Here is a 16,335-nt window from a genome sequence, read left to right as displayed (position 1 = left end):
GAGGGATTACAACATTGGGCTGGAAATCAGAAGACAGGCCTGTTGCTTATTTGCTTTTGTTTCTGTTGTTCACTGTAAGCAAAAATTTTTGGTTCGAGTAATATTCCAGGTGGCTTCCCTTGTGGCTCAGCTGGTAAAGAATCCACCTGCAATGCAGGAGACCTGGGTTCGATCCCTGGGTTGGGAAGATCCCCTGGAGAAGGAAATGGCAACCCACTCCAGTATCCTTGCCTGGAAAGTCTCATGGACAGAGGAGCCTGGTGGGCTGCAGTCCATGGGGTTGCAAAGAGTCGGGCACGACTGAGCGAAAAACACTTACTTACTTAATATTCCGGGCATTATAGTAGGCAGTCGATTTTATAAATATGAAAGAGAAGTTACCACTTTAAGTGCATTCAGCTTAATTGGATTCTATTTCCAGTGTAACTTTGGACAAATTATTTACCTGTTATAAGTCTCCATTTTCTCACATGTGAGTTGAGAGTGGATCAGATGGTTAGTTTATAAAGTGTCCTTCACTGGTCTAAGATTCTTTGGTTTGAAGTGACTAAATATGGCTACCTTCCCTGGCATTTAAAACTTGAAGCTATTTTACTTAATTCTGCTTGTTACAGTTTAAATTTGGAAAATACTTTAAAATAGATGTTGTTGGAAAGTTGTTTTACACCGAGGAAGTAAGAAGCCAAGTTTTGTAGAGAAGGTTTTACTGTTAAGTGATAAAGTTATTTATCAGTAGAACTGTTGTAAATATCTATGAAAAGAGTTGCCTCTCCCGTGGTGTGACATAATTCACATTGCTTCAGGGCAAGGCTCCCCATTATACCCACAACAACAAATATCTCAATTTTTTCTAGGAGTCCTTATCCTTGCTACTTATCTCTTTCTCCCTCTCCCACTATCCAGGCCTGTTGCCTCTACTTTCAAAACATGTCCGAATCTATCCATTTCTCTTTCCCTCCTTTATTACCACTATAATCCAAAGCAGTGTTTTCATTCCCATGCAGCAGCCTCCTAGCTGGTCTTCTCATTTCTCCTGATGCTCTCCAACAGTTCAGTTATCACATAGCAACTAGAGTGATCTTTTAAAAATTTAAATATAATTGATTACTTTTCTGTTAAAAACACTGCAGTCCATTCCCATGTCAATGAGAATGAAATACAGCTTCATGACCTGTGGTGCACAGAAGCTACATCTGATCTGGCCCCTGCCTGCCTTCCCACTTCATCATGTGTCAGCACCCCCTTTGCCCATCGTGCTCTGGCCCTGTGTGCTCCAGCAAGGCAACCGTTAGCCTTGTGTGGCTGTTGACCGCATGAAATGTGGCTAGCCCAAATTGAGATATGCTTTGAGTGTACAGTATACCTTTAATTTTAAAGGAACAATGTAAAGAATTAGTATCTTGTTAATTTTCATATTGCATGCATACTTGTGACAATATTTTAAATATATTTGGTCAAAATGTTTCATTGAAGGGTTTCCCTGATAACTCAGTTGGTAAAGAATCCGCCTGCGATGCAGGAGACCCCAGTTCAATTCCTGGGTCAGGAAGATCCCCTGGATAAGGGATAGGTTATACTCCAGATAGCTCACTCCAGTATTCTTGGGCTTCCCTTGTGGCTCATCAAGACCTAAAGAGCATCTTGATGAAAGTAAAAGAGGAGAGTGAAAAAGTTGGCTTAAAACTCAACATTCAGAAAACTAAGGTCATGGCATCTGGTCCCATCACTTCATGGCAAATAGGTGGGGAAACAGTGGAAACAGTGGCAGACTTTATTTTTTTGAGTTCCAAAATCACTGCAGATGGCGACTGCAGCCATGAAATTAAAAGACGCTTGCTCCTTGGAAGAAAAGCTATGACCAACCTAGACAGCATATTCAAAAGCAGAGACATTACCTTGCCAGCCAAAGGTCCATCTAGTCAAAGCTATGGTTTTTCCAGTAGTCATGTATGGATGTGAGAGTTGGACTATAAAGAAAGCTGAGCGCCAAAGAATTGATGCTTTTGAACTGTGGTGTTGGAGAAGATTCTTGAGAGTCCCTTGGACTGCAAGAAGATCCAACCAGTCCATCCTAAAGGAAATCACTCCTGAATATTCATTGGAAGGACTGATGCTGAAGCTGAAACTCCAATACTTTGGCCACCTGATATCAAGATCTGACTCATTTGAAAAGATCCTGATGCTGCGAAAGATTGAAGGCAAGAGGAGAAGGGGACGACAGAGGATGAGATGGTTGGACGGCATCACCGACTCAATGGACATGAGTTTGAGTAAACTCTGGGAGTTTGTGATGGACAGGGAGGCCTAGCATGCTGCAGTCCATGGGGTCACAAAGAGTTGGGCACAACTGAGTGACTGAACTGCACTGAACTGTGGCTCAGCTGGTAAAGAATCCGTTTGTGATGCGGGAGACCTGGATTTCGATCCCTGGGTTGGGAAGATCCCCTGGAGAAGGGAGAGGCTACCCACTCCAGTATTCTGGCCTGAAGAGTCAGACACGACTGAGTGGCAAAGTGTTTTATTAAAATTGTTTATTTATGTTTTACTTTAGTCAATGAAGATAACTAGAAAATTTTAAATTACACATGTAGCTCACATTATATTTCTGTTGAAAAGTACTTCTCCATCCACAAAGGCATTTTTCTTTCCCAGGGTTGTATCTACCCTAGGTCTTTTCCACGAGTTGTTCCTCTGCCTAGATCTTTGCATTGCTGGTTCCTTATCAGGTAGATCTTCATTTAAATGCTGTCTGAAAGAGACCTCCCACTGATCAGCCAATTTAGAGTAACTTAATGACTTTGTCCTGCTTACCTGTTTCCTTGTCACTATCTTTTATTTTGTGTATTTCCTTGGTCTTTTATTCTGTAGCTCCCCACTCCCCCTCCCATAGTGCTTTGCATATTAGGGTACTTCGTAGATATTTTTTTAAATGATGAACAGCGCTGGGAGAATAGAAAAGATTTTTCTTCTGAAATCTTTATTAAGAAAGAAACTGAAAGGCACTCAGTTGTGTCTGACTGTGCGACCCCATGGACTGTAGCCTGCCAGGCTCCTCTGTCCTTGAAATTCTCCAGGCCAGAATACTGGAGTGGGTAGCCGTTCCCTTCCCAACCCAGGGATTGAACCCAGGTCTCCCTCATTGCAGGCAGATTCTTTACCATCTGAGCCAGGAGGGAGGCCCATACTTCCAGTCAATTGCTGTGAGGAAGTCGTTGAAGGTCAGCTGTAACCCCACAGCCTGGAAGGTGGTAGTCAGAACTTGAACATGTGAGGTAAAGAAAAAATGAAAAGCAGTTGCCTTTTTTCTCTTCCTAATGGATTTGTATTTTCCCTAATTGGGAGTGGGAGAGAAGAGGGGAGGAAGCAGGGAGAGAAAAGGTGGAATTTAATGCCACAGTGAATTCCTAAAGTTTTAATTCTGTATCTTAGCTCATAATGGAAAAGTGATTTTGGATCACCCCACTCCAGTACTCTTGCCTGGAAAATCCCATGGATGGAGGAGCCTGGTAGGCTGCCGTCCATGGGGTCGCGAAGAGTCAGATATGACTGAGTGACTTCACTTTCACTTTTCACTTTCATGCATTGGAGAAGGAAATGGCAACCCACTCCAGTGTTCTTGCCTGGAGAATCCCAGGGACGGGGGAGCCTGGTGGGCTGCCGTCCATTGGGTCACACAGAGTCGGACACGACTGAAGTAACTTAGCAGCAGTAGCAGCAGCTCATAATGAATATTAGGTCAAGTTCAATAAGTTATCTTAGTCTGATTGATTGTCCCAAATATAAATAGATGTTTTTTACTCCTAAGTCTTACCTCCTTCCCAGACCTTATGGATTTTAAGTTCTAATTTTTATTTTTTACTTTGAAATAATTTCAAACTTAAAGAAGTCTTAAGAGAAGTACAAAGAACTTCCAAGTTCACCAGTTGCTAATATTTACTCAGATTTATCAGTTGCTAATATGTTGCTACAATTGCTTTATCACTCCAACTATCTGTAGACACATTTTTTATTTCTGAATTATTTGAGAATTAATTGCAGATATAATATATCTTTATGCTCAATAAGCATGTAATTCCTAAAGAGAGCATAACAACAGTTCAGTTACCAAAGTTAGGAAATTTAGTATTGATTAAATACTATTATCTAATGTATGCTTCATATTTGAAATCTACTCATTTTTCTATAATGTGAAATACGCATACTATAAGGAGGGTAGTTGAACTATAACTTTTTCTCCCCTAGGGATGGTAGAAATTTGATCTTTTGAATTCCCTGATTGAAAATAGAATATAGCAAATATTTGGTCATCATGAGTGTTTTTTAAAATCCTCCCTTTTTAATTTCTGAATTACTTGCTTTGAGTAGTGTTTGTGTAGGTTCGTACAGAAAGGTAGGAATGGTAGCTTGGGAGTAAGTGACTTGATAAGTCATAATAAGGAACAGAACTTTTCCTTGTCTTCATCAATTCATACTGATGATCCATTCAGCAGCTGTAATTTTCTAATTTCCTCTGGCAAAAGAGGCCGAAAACATTTGAAGATAAAATTTATTGTCGGGTATGCTTAACTTGTCTTGTGCTTCTTCCTAGCCCATGACTGAAGACTTACTCAAACAACAGAAGTTGAATTCAAATGAGACCAGTACAACTCAGCAGTCTGTATCTGATTCCCATCTGGCAGAACTCCAGGAAAAAATCCAGCAAACAGAGACCACCAACAAGGTATGAGCAAAACCATGCCCTTGGGGATCACAGGGTTTCTTTATATCCTTAGAAGTGTAGCTCTTTCCTTCCGGTCTCAAGTGTTTTAGTCTGTTCTGCACAGATCAGAATTTCTGCTGTCTTTTAGGTCCGAAATTAAAACTTGAATATGGTTTTTAACTGTATAAGGTACTGAGACAAGACGTTTATGCTTTTGATTTAACGTTTGACCTTTATACAGCCCATGGGTTTTAACATCTGCTTAGAAGAAAATTCCCACAATTTGGGACGCAGCGCTCCTTGCTTGTTGTACCCTTGTGTCCTGTCATGTAGTAGATAGCAAAAGCCCCTTGGTCTTTGTATAAAGGCTCCATAGTGACTCATGTGGACAAGTACCCCCAGTACGGCTGCTGTCATACAGAAAGCACAGCTCATGAGAGTTGAAGCAATTGAGTATTGAAGGAAGTATTTCATGTCTCCTGCTACTTTGTCTTGCTGATTGACTTAAGACTTTAATGGTTACACTGTGTGGGGGAAAATAGCAATGTAACATCCCCTAAAGAAATCCTTTAAACCTAGATTTGAGGACAGATTTCATGGTTGCATTTGAGAGTAAAAGAAATCATTGACCTACCAAACTGTTTTTCTTTACTGAATTCAGATTCTTCAAGAAAAACTGAATGAAATGAGCTATGAACTGAAGTCTGCTCAGGAGTCATCTCAGAAGCAAGATGATACAATTCAAAACCTCAAGGAAACTCTGAAAAGCAGGGAAAGTGAGGTAAAATGTTTGGCAATCATGGACCTATGAGGAAATGTTTTTCCCATCAAAGTAGACAAGTATCCTATAATTTGTAGAAATGGATATTTTCAGCCTAACAGATCTTAGAGAAATTGTCGTGTCATCTAGATTGGTATTTTGGAATAGTCCTGCTACTAAAATCTGTATCAGTGAGATAATAAGATAATGGAGTTTATACTTAGTTTGCTAACATGTTTGGTACCCCCTCTCTCGTTTGCAGACTGAGGAGTTGTACCAGGTGATTGAAGGTCAAAACGACACAATGGCTAAGCTTCGAGAAATGCTGCACCAGAGTCAGCTTAAACAGCTTCATGTATGTGAGGATCACCCAGGGCAGGAGGCATCACTTGAGGATGTGCCACTCTCAGCCACGGTCTTGGTCTCGGTGGTCTTCTTGGCTGCTCAGTGCCGGCCCTTCTTGTGATGATGCTTTTCTCTCTCTTTTCAGAACTCAGAGGGTACTTCCCCAGCTCAGCAACAGGTGGCTCTGCTTGACCTTCAAAGTGCTTTATTCTGCAGCCAGCTTGAAATACAGAAGCTCCAGAGGGCAGTACGCCAAAAAGAAAGGCAGCTGGCTGATGCTAGACGATGTGTGCGGTTTGTAGAGGCTGCAGCACAGGAGAGAGAACAGCAGAAAGAGGCTTCTTGGAAACATAACCAAGTAAATCATTAATCGTTGTGTGGCAGTGTGTAAAGGTGAACTTTGCCCTGGTAATAACTTTTTATAGGGATAGCTTGTGTTGAACTTACTTAATCTTAGTAATTCAGTTCAACATTTGCTAACCCTTCTTCTGTATGCCAGGTATTGGGCTGTGTTGTGGAAATACAAGAGTGACTATCACAGACACTTTCCTCCTAAGATACTTGTAATATAGTTTGAGAGACAGTCTTGTAAACAGTATTTCAGTGTGGTAAATATTATAGAGGAGGCATAAGGATCCTATAGGAATATATAGGGAGAGCTGAGGGAGCCAGAGAAAGCTTCACAAAGGAGCATATTGTCTAAGATTATTCTTGAAGGGTGGGTAAAAGTCAGTGAGACAGAAAAGCAGGAAGACCAACCAAGTGAGAGGAATGGCCTGCATAGTTAGCCGTGTGTGCTTTTTTAAAAAATTAAAACACATAATTCTTAAATAGTTTCTTGTTAGCTTGGAAAAAATGCTCCCAGTTCTTTTTTAAGATTTAAAAGCATGGGTAGTAATCGTGTATCCTTGAGCTTATTGATAAAGGATCCATGTTTACACTGGAACCAAATCCCACTTAGTGCTTACATAGATATATCACTTTTAAGCCAAAAAGTAAGTATTGAATCATAGTATTAATACTCCCATCCACAGTTCCCATAGTTTCCCTCATCCTATTTGACCCTTATAGTATTTCTTTCGTAATTTTAAGAATGGCACTTTTTGCTACTTTATTTTTTTGTTCTCTATGCCTTGAAAGTTTTAAGGCCTCCGTATCTAATGACCATATGAAAATTTTAGATTGTTTGAAAAAGGGAATCTGTTTAATTCAGGAATTGCGAAAAGCCCTACAGCAGCTACAAGGAGAACTTCAGAGTAAGAGCCAACAGCTTCATACCCTGGAGGCTGAAAAATATAATGAGATTCGCACCCAAGAGCAGCACATTCAGCACCTCCACCACAGTCTGAGTCACAAAGAGCAGCTGCTTCAGGTGAGTCCACAGAATGATTCAGCTAAAACTGGGTTCACAGGACGTGGGCATTTATGTTCATATCATCTGTCCACTTGTGTTGAGTACCTCCTACATGTAGATCATTGAGATGTGGGAACCAGGAGGGTTCAAAAGAAATAGAAAGTACAATCCGTGAACCAAGATGATAACCAGCAAGTGTAGGAAATAAGAACTACAGACCGGAAAGACTTAAGCAGTAAATATTTAGCCAGTAGTTATTAAGCATCTCTGTGAGTCAGATTCCAGGCCAGGAATGGGGAAGATGAAGAGAAGATATGTCTTCTGCTCCCGCTGAAGACCTCTATATATCCAGCTATTTAGGTGATAAAATGTAAGTTATAGGGAAAAAATGGAAGACTAAGGGAGAGAGTGGTCAGTTCTACCACCTACTCTAAGATTTAGTCACATTGAATACCTTATACTTCACTGACCATATGATTTTTTTCATAATACGCATACATATATTATACCTATATTTTTTCTCTGACAGAAATACCCCACACAGCCTCTTGGGAAACTCCTAGTGCTTGCTTTAAGAGCAATGTAACCTCCTTCATGGGAACTTTAGTGACACCTTCAGGCAGAGTTAGACAATGCATCCTGTGTTCCCCCAGGAGATGTGTTTATGTATACTCACATATATATGATGCAGAATTGTTAGCACTTTGTATGTCTGTTATCTCTGCTAAACTGTGTTCCCCTTGAGAGTGATCACATTGTGTTTTTTATTCTGAAACACTAACAGATTGCTTGACACAGTGTAGGAATTCAGTTAATACTAAGTAAAATGAATAAAGGAAATTATTTCTTGGTCCTGATAGGAATTTCGGGAGCTCCTGCAGTACCGAAATAACTCAGACAAAACCCTTGAAGCAAATGAAATGTTGCTTGAGAAACTTAGGCAAAGAATCCAAGATAGAGATGTTGCCCTAGAGGTATGTACCATAATTCTGCTCATGATGCTATGGGTTATTCTGTCCCCAGAGGGACTATAGAAATGTGTGTTAACTGAATTTGCTGCTTTTTGGAGTTGTTTTTCTATTCTTTTATATTTGGAATCTTATTGAATAAGCGTAATCAGAATAGTGGCTCTTACGGAGCTTTGGGATGCTTACTTTGCTTGCAGCGGGCTATAGATGAAAAGTTCTCCAGCCTAGAAGAAAAGGAAAAGGAACTGCGTCAGCTTCACCTTGCCATGAGAGAGCGAGATCACGACTTAGAGAGGCTGCGCGGTATCCTCTCCTCCAATGAAGCTACCATGCAGGTGAGAGCAAACGCCGTCATGACTCGGCATCCCTCTCCCACTTGGATTCCAAGCCTGAAGCGTCACCCCTTCCATCGTTTGCTGAAAATCAGAATATGTGTTTTATATATTAAAAAATACAAAACCAAACAAAAATAGCAGTCATTAGTTCTGTTATCATAGACTTTGGAGTGAGAAGTTTTAGCACTTCTAGTATGAGCTTTGTAGGACAGGGCAGTGAATATGGATTCATAGTTCTAATTTATTTCTAATCCTTGTCAGTGTTTATATGCTTTTATAGAACCATTGCTCAGATACACTATTATATTGTATTTTTCTCATTAATATTATGTACATGTCTGTGTATAACCACAGTCAAGAGTCCTTGTTTCTCTTATTAATATTTACTCTGGGCTGTTTTTGTGTATTTCTTTTAGATCTTTAATATCTAACCATCTGGAACTTCTTAAAGAAGTTCTTCACTTCCTCCAAAATACTTTATTTAGGACATACATTATATCTACCTCTCTACAAACTAGATAAGAGTTTCTAATAACAAAAAATAGACTAATATGGCATTGTTAGATTAGATACACAGTTTTTCCTTTTGCAAAATAAATAGATACGATAATGGAGGAGATACTGTAAAGGTGAGTCAGGTCTCCTGTTCATGCTGAGGAGTGTGGGGTGGCTCTTTGACTTAGCAACTGCTGTCTCTGTGACTGTAGAGTATGGAGAGTCTCCTGAGGTCCAAAGGCCTGGAAGTGGAACAGTTGTCTGCCACCTGTCAGAACCTCCAGTGGCTGAAAGAAGAAATGGAAACCAAATTTAGCCGTTGGCAGAAGGAGCAAGAAAGCATCATTCAGCAGCTACAGACATCTCTGCATGACAGGAACAAAGAAGTGGAGGCAAGGATTTAGTTAACTTACGGGCAGTCGGTTTAGTGATGACATAATCTTAGTCTTGGATTAGGACTCTTGAGGTCTGAGAGGCTGGTGACCCAAGTGTTTAATTCCATCCTGTGCCTGGGCAGGTCATTGGCTTTCACAGGAATTTTTTCCCTACGCCTATAAACTCAAGGGGACAATTATCTTTCTCAAAGAAGTTATGTGAGAATGAGATCTAAAAAATATACCCACAGTATGGTAACTAACCTTTGTTATGGTGCGTATGCTGTGTCAGGCGCTGTTTTAAGAGCTTACTGCTACTGCTTAGTCGCTTCACTCATGTCTGACTATGCAACCCTATGGACTGTAGTCCACCAGGCTCCTCTGTCCATGGGATTCTCCAGGCAAGAATACTGGAGTGGATTGCCATGCCCTCCTGCAGGGGATCTTTCCCACCCAGGGATCAAACCCTGATCTCCTGCACTGCAGGCAGATTCTTTACCACTGAGCCACCAGGGAAGCCCCGTTTTAAGATGGATACTAATTCACTGAATCCTTGCAAACCTATGAGGTACATACTGTTATTCCTCTTTTACAGTCAAGGGAACAGACTTCTGAGGTGAATTAACTTATCCAAAGTGACATAGCTAATAAGTGGTATAACCAGTGTGCAACTCAGATGGTGTGGCTCCGCAGTTTTAACCACCATGTATTACCTCCTAGTGTAGACCTAGGAGCTACATCACTGTGCTTATAAAAACAGCGCTTGTTGTTTTTTGCAGTTTATCATTGTGTGTTCCCCTATAAAGTTAAACTGGGGAGAAAATAAATGAACTGAGTGCCCTTTTATCCCCAATATTATGTGCCCTGAGCATATAAGGAAAGGACTTATTTTAGAAAACAACATGTAAGTTGTCATTCTAAGTTTTTTTTTTCCTGTATTATTAGTGTTCATTCACTGTGTATTGACAGTCTTTTATGTGCAAGGCCTGTGCTAGATCTGGGGCAACAAAAATGAGTAAAACATCATACTTGCTGTCTCTTCTATGAAAGATTCTTTTAAGCCCTTTGATGTGTATTAGAGGGAATTCTTTCCTCCAGAACTTACACTCTCTCTCCTGTATTAGGATCTTACCGCAACATTGCTCTGCAAACTTGGACCAGGGCAGACTGAGATAGCTGAGGAGCTGTGCCAGCGTCTACAGCGGAAGGAAAGGATGCTGCAGGACCTTCTGAGTGATCGGAACAAGCAAGCGGTGGAATATGAAATGGAGATTCAGGGTCTGCTTCAGTCCATGAGCACCAGAGAGCAGGAGAGCCACGTAAGAACTAATGCACAGGCTGGGAGAGCATCACCCTGTGCATTTATAGTCCACACTACAGAAAGCATCAGACCCTTGTAACTTGTAAAATTTATGTTGTCTTAAGTCCATTCTATTAGCTTTTTTTCCTTCAGCCTATTGACTAGACTATAGTTTTACATGAATCATCAAGTGAAAGTCACTCAGTCGTATCCAACTCTGTGACCCATGGCCATACAGTCCTTGGAGTTCTTCAGCCAGAATACTGGACTGGATAGCCATTCCCTTTTTCAGGGGATCTTCCCAACTCAGGGATCAAAACCACGTCTCCCGCATTGCAGGCGCATTTTTTACCAGCCGAGCCACCAGGGACGCCCATATAAGCTATTTCTAGAACACTTTGCTTGTGGAGGGTGCCTAAATAATACATATTCCCACTCATTAAGTTCATTATGTATTGATAACATTTTCCTTTACTTAATGTTCTGATCATTTTGACCATAAGAAATACGGGGTTCTGGAGTGTTTTGATTTTGATTCTAAATTATTAAGACTTGAGTGATATTTTGTTTCTACCCAAGATATGGGGAAGCTTATTCTTTGTACATTTTCTCTTAATTCATGTAAAATCTGAGTTATCTTAAGAGGGAAGAAAAGATTTTTTTCAAAGCCATGATGAGAATAAACAATCTCATAGTAATATGGGATATAGTAATTTCAAAATAACAATGCACAAATATTTTTTTAATACAAATTTATTTATTTTAATTGGAGGCTAATTACAATATTGTATTGGTTTTGCCATACATCAACATGAATCTGCCACAGGTATACACGTGTTCCCCATCCTGAACCCTTCTCCCACCTCCCTCCCCGTACCATCCCTCTGGGTCATCCCAGTGCACCAGCCCCAAGCATCCTGTATCCTGCATCGAACCTGGACTGGCGATTCGTTTCTTCTATGATATTATACATGTTTCAATGCCATTCTCCCAAATCATCCCACCCTCTCCCTCTCTCACAGTGTCCAAAAGACTGTTCTATACATCTGTGTCTTTTGCTGTCTTGCATACAGGGTTATCGTTACTATCTTTCTAAATTCCATATATATGCGTTAGTATACTGCATTGGTGTTTTTCTTTCTGGCTTACTTCACTCTGTATAATAGGCTCCAGTTTCATCCACCTCATTAGAACTGATTCAAATGTATTATTTTTAATGGCTGAGTAATACTCCATTGTGTATATGTACCACAAATATTTCAAAAGCAAATTCTTAATTTATCCTCATTTCCATATATCTTTCTCCTAAAGGCTAGAGTCTGGTATAGTTGACTTGTGCTACATTTCAGGGACCAGTCAGTCAGAATTCCCCCTAGTCAGTTTTCAGAGGGAAATAGATTCTTATCATTGCCTATGTTATTTGACCGTAATAGTCTCTAATGCTTTCTTTTAGTATGGGATGGTTATATTCCACTCATCCAGTTCTTAGGCCCATTGAAGTAAATACACATTTTGTTAGAAATGCTGCTTTGTGCTACAGAAACTGCTTTTAGAATGACCTAACAAAATCATTGTAAATTATTTAAAAATTTAGCAGGAGACTAATGAGTCTTTGAGTTTTCTTTTTCACCCTTTTGTCATGTGAAAGAATTAGTCTTATTACACTTAATATACACATATATGTTGTGTATGTGTTGGTAGTAAAATAATGGAATCTAAGAGATGCCTGAAATTACAAAAGATCTTCAGCTCAAGGAAGAGTAGTGATTGTATTCTTCTAGATGTGCTTCTTGAATTTTATATGCAGAACAATCCCTCAAATAGCTTTTAAAAAACATAGCCTCAAAAATCTGCATTTCTTACAAGCTTCCAGATGATGTTGATGCTGCTGGTCCACGAACCACACTTGGGGGAGTTGTGCTAAAAGCAGCATTACTAGAAAAAGAGTCAAGCCAGTTAGATCATATGTATGGCACAAGATATCTTGTGTATTATTTACTCTGTTTCTTCCCATAGTCTAACAGATTTTTATTAAGGCAAATTAATAACGTACTGTTACATCTAAGATGGTTATGTCCAAATCCCTAAAGAGTCTGAATTTTCCATGCTAAAACTAGAAGGTTATTCTTTCATTTCTCTTAGAAGTTATGACGAGGGCTCAGCTTCTTATTTAAAACAGTAGTAGTTCTCCCCAGAAATAGTTGATGCTATATCTGACATATCCATCATTTTACATTCTTAGTAATTTTAGTCTTAGTTTATTATTTCTGGATTTTCTGATTAAATGCAGACTTTCTATGTGGTGTGCATGCTAAGTTGCTTCAGTTGTGTCTGACTCTTTGTGACCCTGTTGACTATAGCCCACCAGGCTCCTCTGTCCATATGGATTCTCCAGGCTGGAACACCGGAGTGGGTTGCCATGCCCTCCTCCAGGGCATCTTCCCAACCCAGAGATCGAACCCATGTCTCTTATGTCTCCTGCATTGGCGGGCAGGTTCTTTATCAATTTTTTCCTTATTGTGCCATCATGTGTCTTAGTAAACTATGGGATTTGAAATGAAATAAACTGGTGTGATTTTGAGGTCCAGATTCTCCTGGTCATGTGGTCTGATAAAAATGTTCCTGTGTGATTCATTCAATATCTAGGTCTTGAGTGCCTATGTATTGAGTGCCTTCTATGGGCCAGACCCTGTTCTGGGAGCTTGGGATTCAGCATTGAATAAAACATCGCAGTGCTTGCTCTTAGAAAACTTTCATCCAGTTGCAGGTGTTGGGGGAGAGAGAGACAATAATAGATATATTGATTACTGGTAAGTGCAATGTAAAAAAAATGTAGCAGGTCAGCAGAAGTTGGGAGTAGATAAGCTTGCTGCATTTAGATACTTGCTGCATTTAGATAGGAAATGCAGAAAAGGCCAATCTGAAAAGTTGAAATTTGGCAAAGACCTTGAAGAAGGAAATGGCAACCCATTCCAGTATTCTTTCCTGGAGAATTCCATGAACAGAGGAGCTTGACAGGCTACAGTTCATGGGGTCACAAAGAGTCAGACACAACTGAGTGACTGACACTTTCCTAGACATTTTAAGGGAGCAAACCATGCAAATGACAAATGTTTGAGCAAAGACCATCCATGCCAAAGGCACATGTATCCCCAAGTAAAGAAAGACATCAGTTACCCAGTTCAATATGTTATTAGCCTGGCATTTCTAGCAGAACCAATTTCAGATGAGTTTATCTATGATAGACATGTTGTGTTCTGTTTTTCCAGTATTCTGTCTATGAGAGACTTTCTTTCCACTCCTTGACTGTTTTTTCCTGTAAAATGAAAGCAAGGAAACTATTTCTTAGAGCCCCACTAACTTTTTTTTAAATGGTTGGCTTTTAACAAATGACATCAGAACACAAATTTTGTTTTATTAGAGTCTCTGTCTCATGTTGCTTGTGATTTCCTTACTAGGCTGCTGCAGAAAAGATGGTACAAGCTCTAATGGAAAGAAATTCAGAATTACAGGCCTTGCGCCAATATTTAGGAGGGAAAGATTTCATGATGTCCCAAGCACCCCTCTCTAACCGACCAGCTGAAGTTACCTCCATCAGCCCCCATCTCGGAGAGCAAACTGATCAAGTAAGAACTATAGACTTGTATAGATGTTTATGCCAGCTGCATTTTCTTTTTATATCTGAGGCATAAGTATGATAATTTTAATTCCAAGTTGTGTGAGGATGTTCCAAGTCCTGTCATTGTGATCATTATTCCTGTATCTTCCTAAATCCCCGACTCTTCCAATTTTTAGGGTTCAGTGCATATACCCTCCAGAGATGATAGCACTTCATTGACTGCCAAAGGGGATGCTAGCGTACCCAGGTCCTCGTTAGGTAAGTATCAAATTTGATTTCATTAAGGAATCTCTGTCTTTCCTTCTTGTAACACTCTGTTAACAGATTTGGCCAAGACTCTTTCTCTTCCTACCTTAATGGAAAAAATAAGCTTGGATTCCACTGAAAGACTGAAGATATGTCTATTCTTGGGAGAACTGACTTTACCTTACATTGAATTAAAGCTATTGTTCTGGCTATACAATTTAGCCCAAAGAAGCTGCATCCTAATTTTCCTCTTCAGATAGCTTTGCAGGGACTCAAGAATGCAGGAGGCAGTGTTTTCAAACCTGCACGGCAGGACCATGGGGCTGATACCTTCTCCTGAGTATCTGTGAAGCAAGCTGAGGCTACTTACTACATCTAGACATAAGCTACATTACAGTATTGGGAAGAGTAGGCAGTGTACATTGAGTCATTTGCCAAGTTCTGCCCCATCCAAGAGGTGGTTGTAGGCATTGAACTCCATAAAAGTAACTGAATTATATGTGAGGTGTGAGCAAAACTCAAAATGAATGCCTTAGATTAGTCTCAGAGACCAAAATATTAGAATCTGGAGAAGTGTTACAGAAACAGGGGCTCACCATGATTAGTGACTTGGTGATTATAGTGCTGATAGAAGTGTTGTGGACTTCAAGAATTAACTTATGGTTTTTTAAATGATTTTCAGAATGTAAAAACTTTTTGTCTGTTTTATAGTATAGGGCATTGTGGAATTCATAGGTAAGCTGTGCAAGTAATCATTTTTTAGTGGGAAACTTTATTCTAGTCGAAGAGTAAAGATGCTGGATTGTTTAATTTACTCCCTATTTGCCTTTTTAAAAAAGCATCTTTCCCCAATTTATTTTGTAAATTTCAAACCTATATAAAAGTGGCAAAAATAGTACAGTGAATACCCATGTACATTTTTATTAAGATTCACCAACTGTTAACATTTTGCCACTTTTGCATTATTTCTTGCATGTATGTGCGTGTACAGACAGATGTAATGTTTTTTCTGAACCATTTAAAAATTATAGAGATCATGACATTTCACCCCTAAATACTTTATTAAACAAGAGTAATCTCCCGGGTAACTACAATTACCATGTTCAGTCAATGTAGCTTTAACATAGTTCTAGCATCTACTGTGCAGTCTATTTTCAGGATTTCCGCTGTCCTTGTAATACTCTTGATAGCTGGTTGTTTTCTTTCCCCCCCCCCTGCTGTCATGGTTCTTTAGTCTCCTTTAATCTAGAACCATTTTCTAGCCTTTTTTGTCTTTTTTTGGCATTAGAGTCTTTTCAATTTCAAGTGTAGTTGATTTATAATGTTGTTTGTTCCCAGTGTACAGCAAAGTGATTCTGTTGTATATATCTTTATCAGATTCTTTTGCATTATGGTTTATTACAGGTTATTGAATATAGCTCCCTTTGCCGTACAGTCAGACCTTGTTGTTTATCCATTCTGTATATAATAGTTTGCATCTGCCAGCCCCCAGTTCCCAATCCAGCCCTCCGCCATCCCTGCTCAGCAGCCACAAGTCTGTTCCCTGACACTGACATTTTTTAAAGCTCTGGGCCAGCTAATGGCCCTCAGTTTGGCTCTGATTGTCTCCTCATGGTTAGATTCAAGTTAAACATCTTTGGCAAGAATGCTGCTTGGGTGATATCTTTCTTGGTGCAACGCCTCAGGAGCACATGTTACTCCTTGTGTTTTGCTCAGTGATGTTTAGTCATTGGGTTAAGGTTGTATCCACCAGATGTCTCCATTGTAAAGGTTCGTTTTCGCCTTTGTAATTAATAAGTGATAAGTGATCTGCTCAAATACCTTAAGGTGTTGATGGTTC

The 16,335-nt window shown here is 39.8% G+C and overlaps 1 protein-coding gene across 11 annotated transcripts in view; it reads left to right on the top strand.

Moving 5' to 3' along the window:
* Nucleotides 1-16,335, top strand: part of PDE4DIP (phosphodiesterase 4D interacting protein) — a 238,489-nt gene that overhangs the window by 164,482 nt on the left and 57,672 nt on the right. For all 11 annotated transcript variants that reach the window (XR_008715612.1, XM_055584577.1, XM_055584581.1 and 8 more), the window contains 11 exons: nt 4,589-4,720; nt 5,361-5,480; nt 5,722-5,814; nt 5,950-6,162; nt 7,018-7,176; nt 8,019-8,132; nt 8,324-8,461; nt 9,169-9,348; nt 10,455-10,649; nt 14,089-14,256; nt 14,426-14,507. Coding sequence is in view for 10 of the 11 variants with exons in the window: in XM_055584577.1 (XP_055440552.1) it covers nt 4,589-4,720; nt 5,361-5,480; nt 5,722-5,814; nt 5,950-6,162; nt 7,018-7,176; nt 8,019-8,132; nt 8,324-8,461; nt 9,169-9,348; nt 10,455-10,649; nt 14,089-14,256; nt 14,426-14,507 (1,594 nt within the window). In the remaining variant the exon portion in view is untranslated. The remainder of the gene's footprint in view (nt 1-4,588; nt 4,721-5,360; nt 5,481-5,721; nt 5,815-5,949; nt 6,163-7,017; nt 7,177-8,018; nt 8,133-8,323; nt 8,462-9,168; nt 9,349-10,454; nt 10,650-14,088; nt 14,257-14,425; nt 14,508-16,335) is intronic.

This window comes from Bubalus kerabau, chromosome 6 (genome assembly GCF_029407905.1).
Source record: "Bubalus kerabau isolate K-KA32 ecotype Philippines breed swamp buffalo chromosome 6, PCC_UOA_SB_1v2, whole genome shotgun sequence".
Taxonomy (NCBI): Eukaryota; Metazoa; Chordata; class Mammalia; order Artiodactyla; family Bovidae; genus Bubalus; species Bubalus kerabau.
Note: the sequence above shows the minus strand (reverse complement) of the source record. Positions and strands in the feature narration are given on the sequence as shown.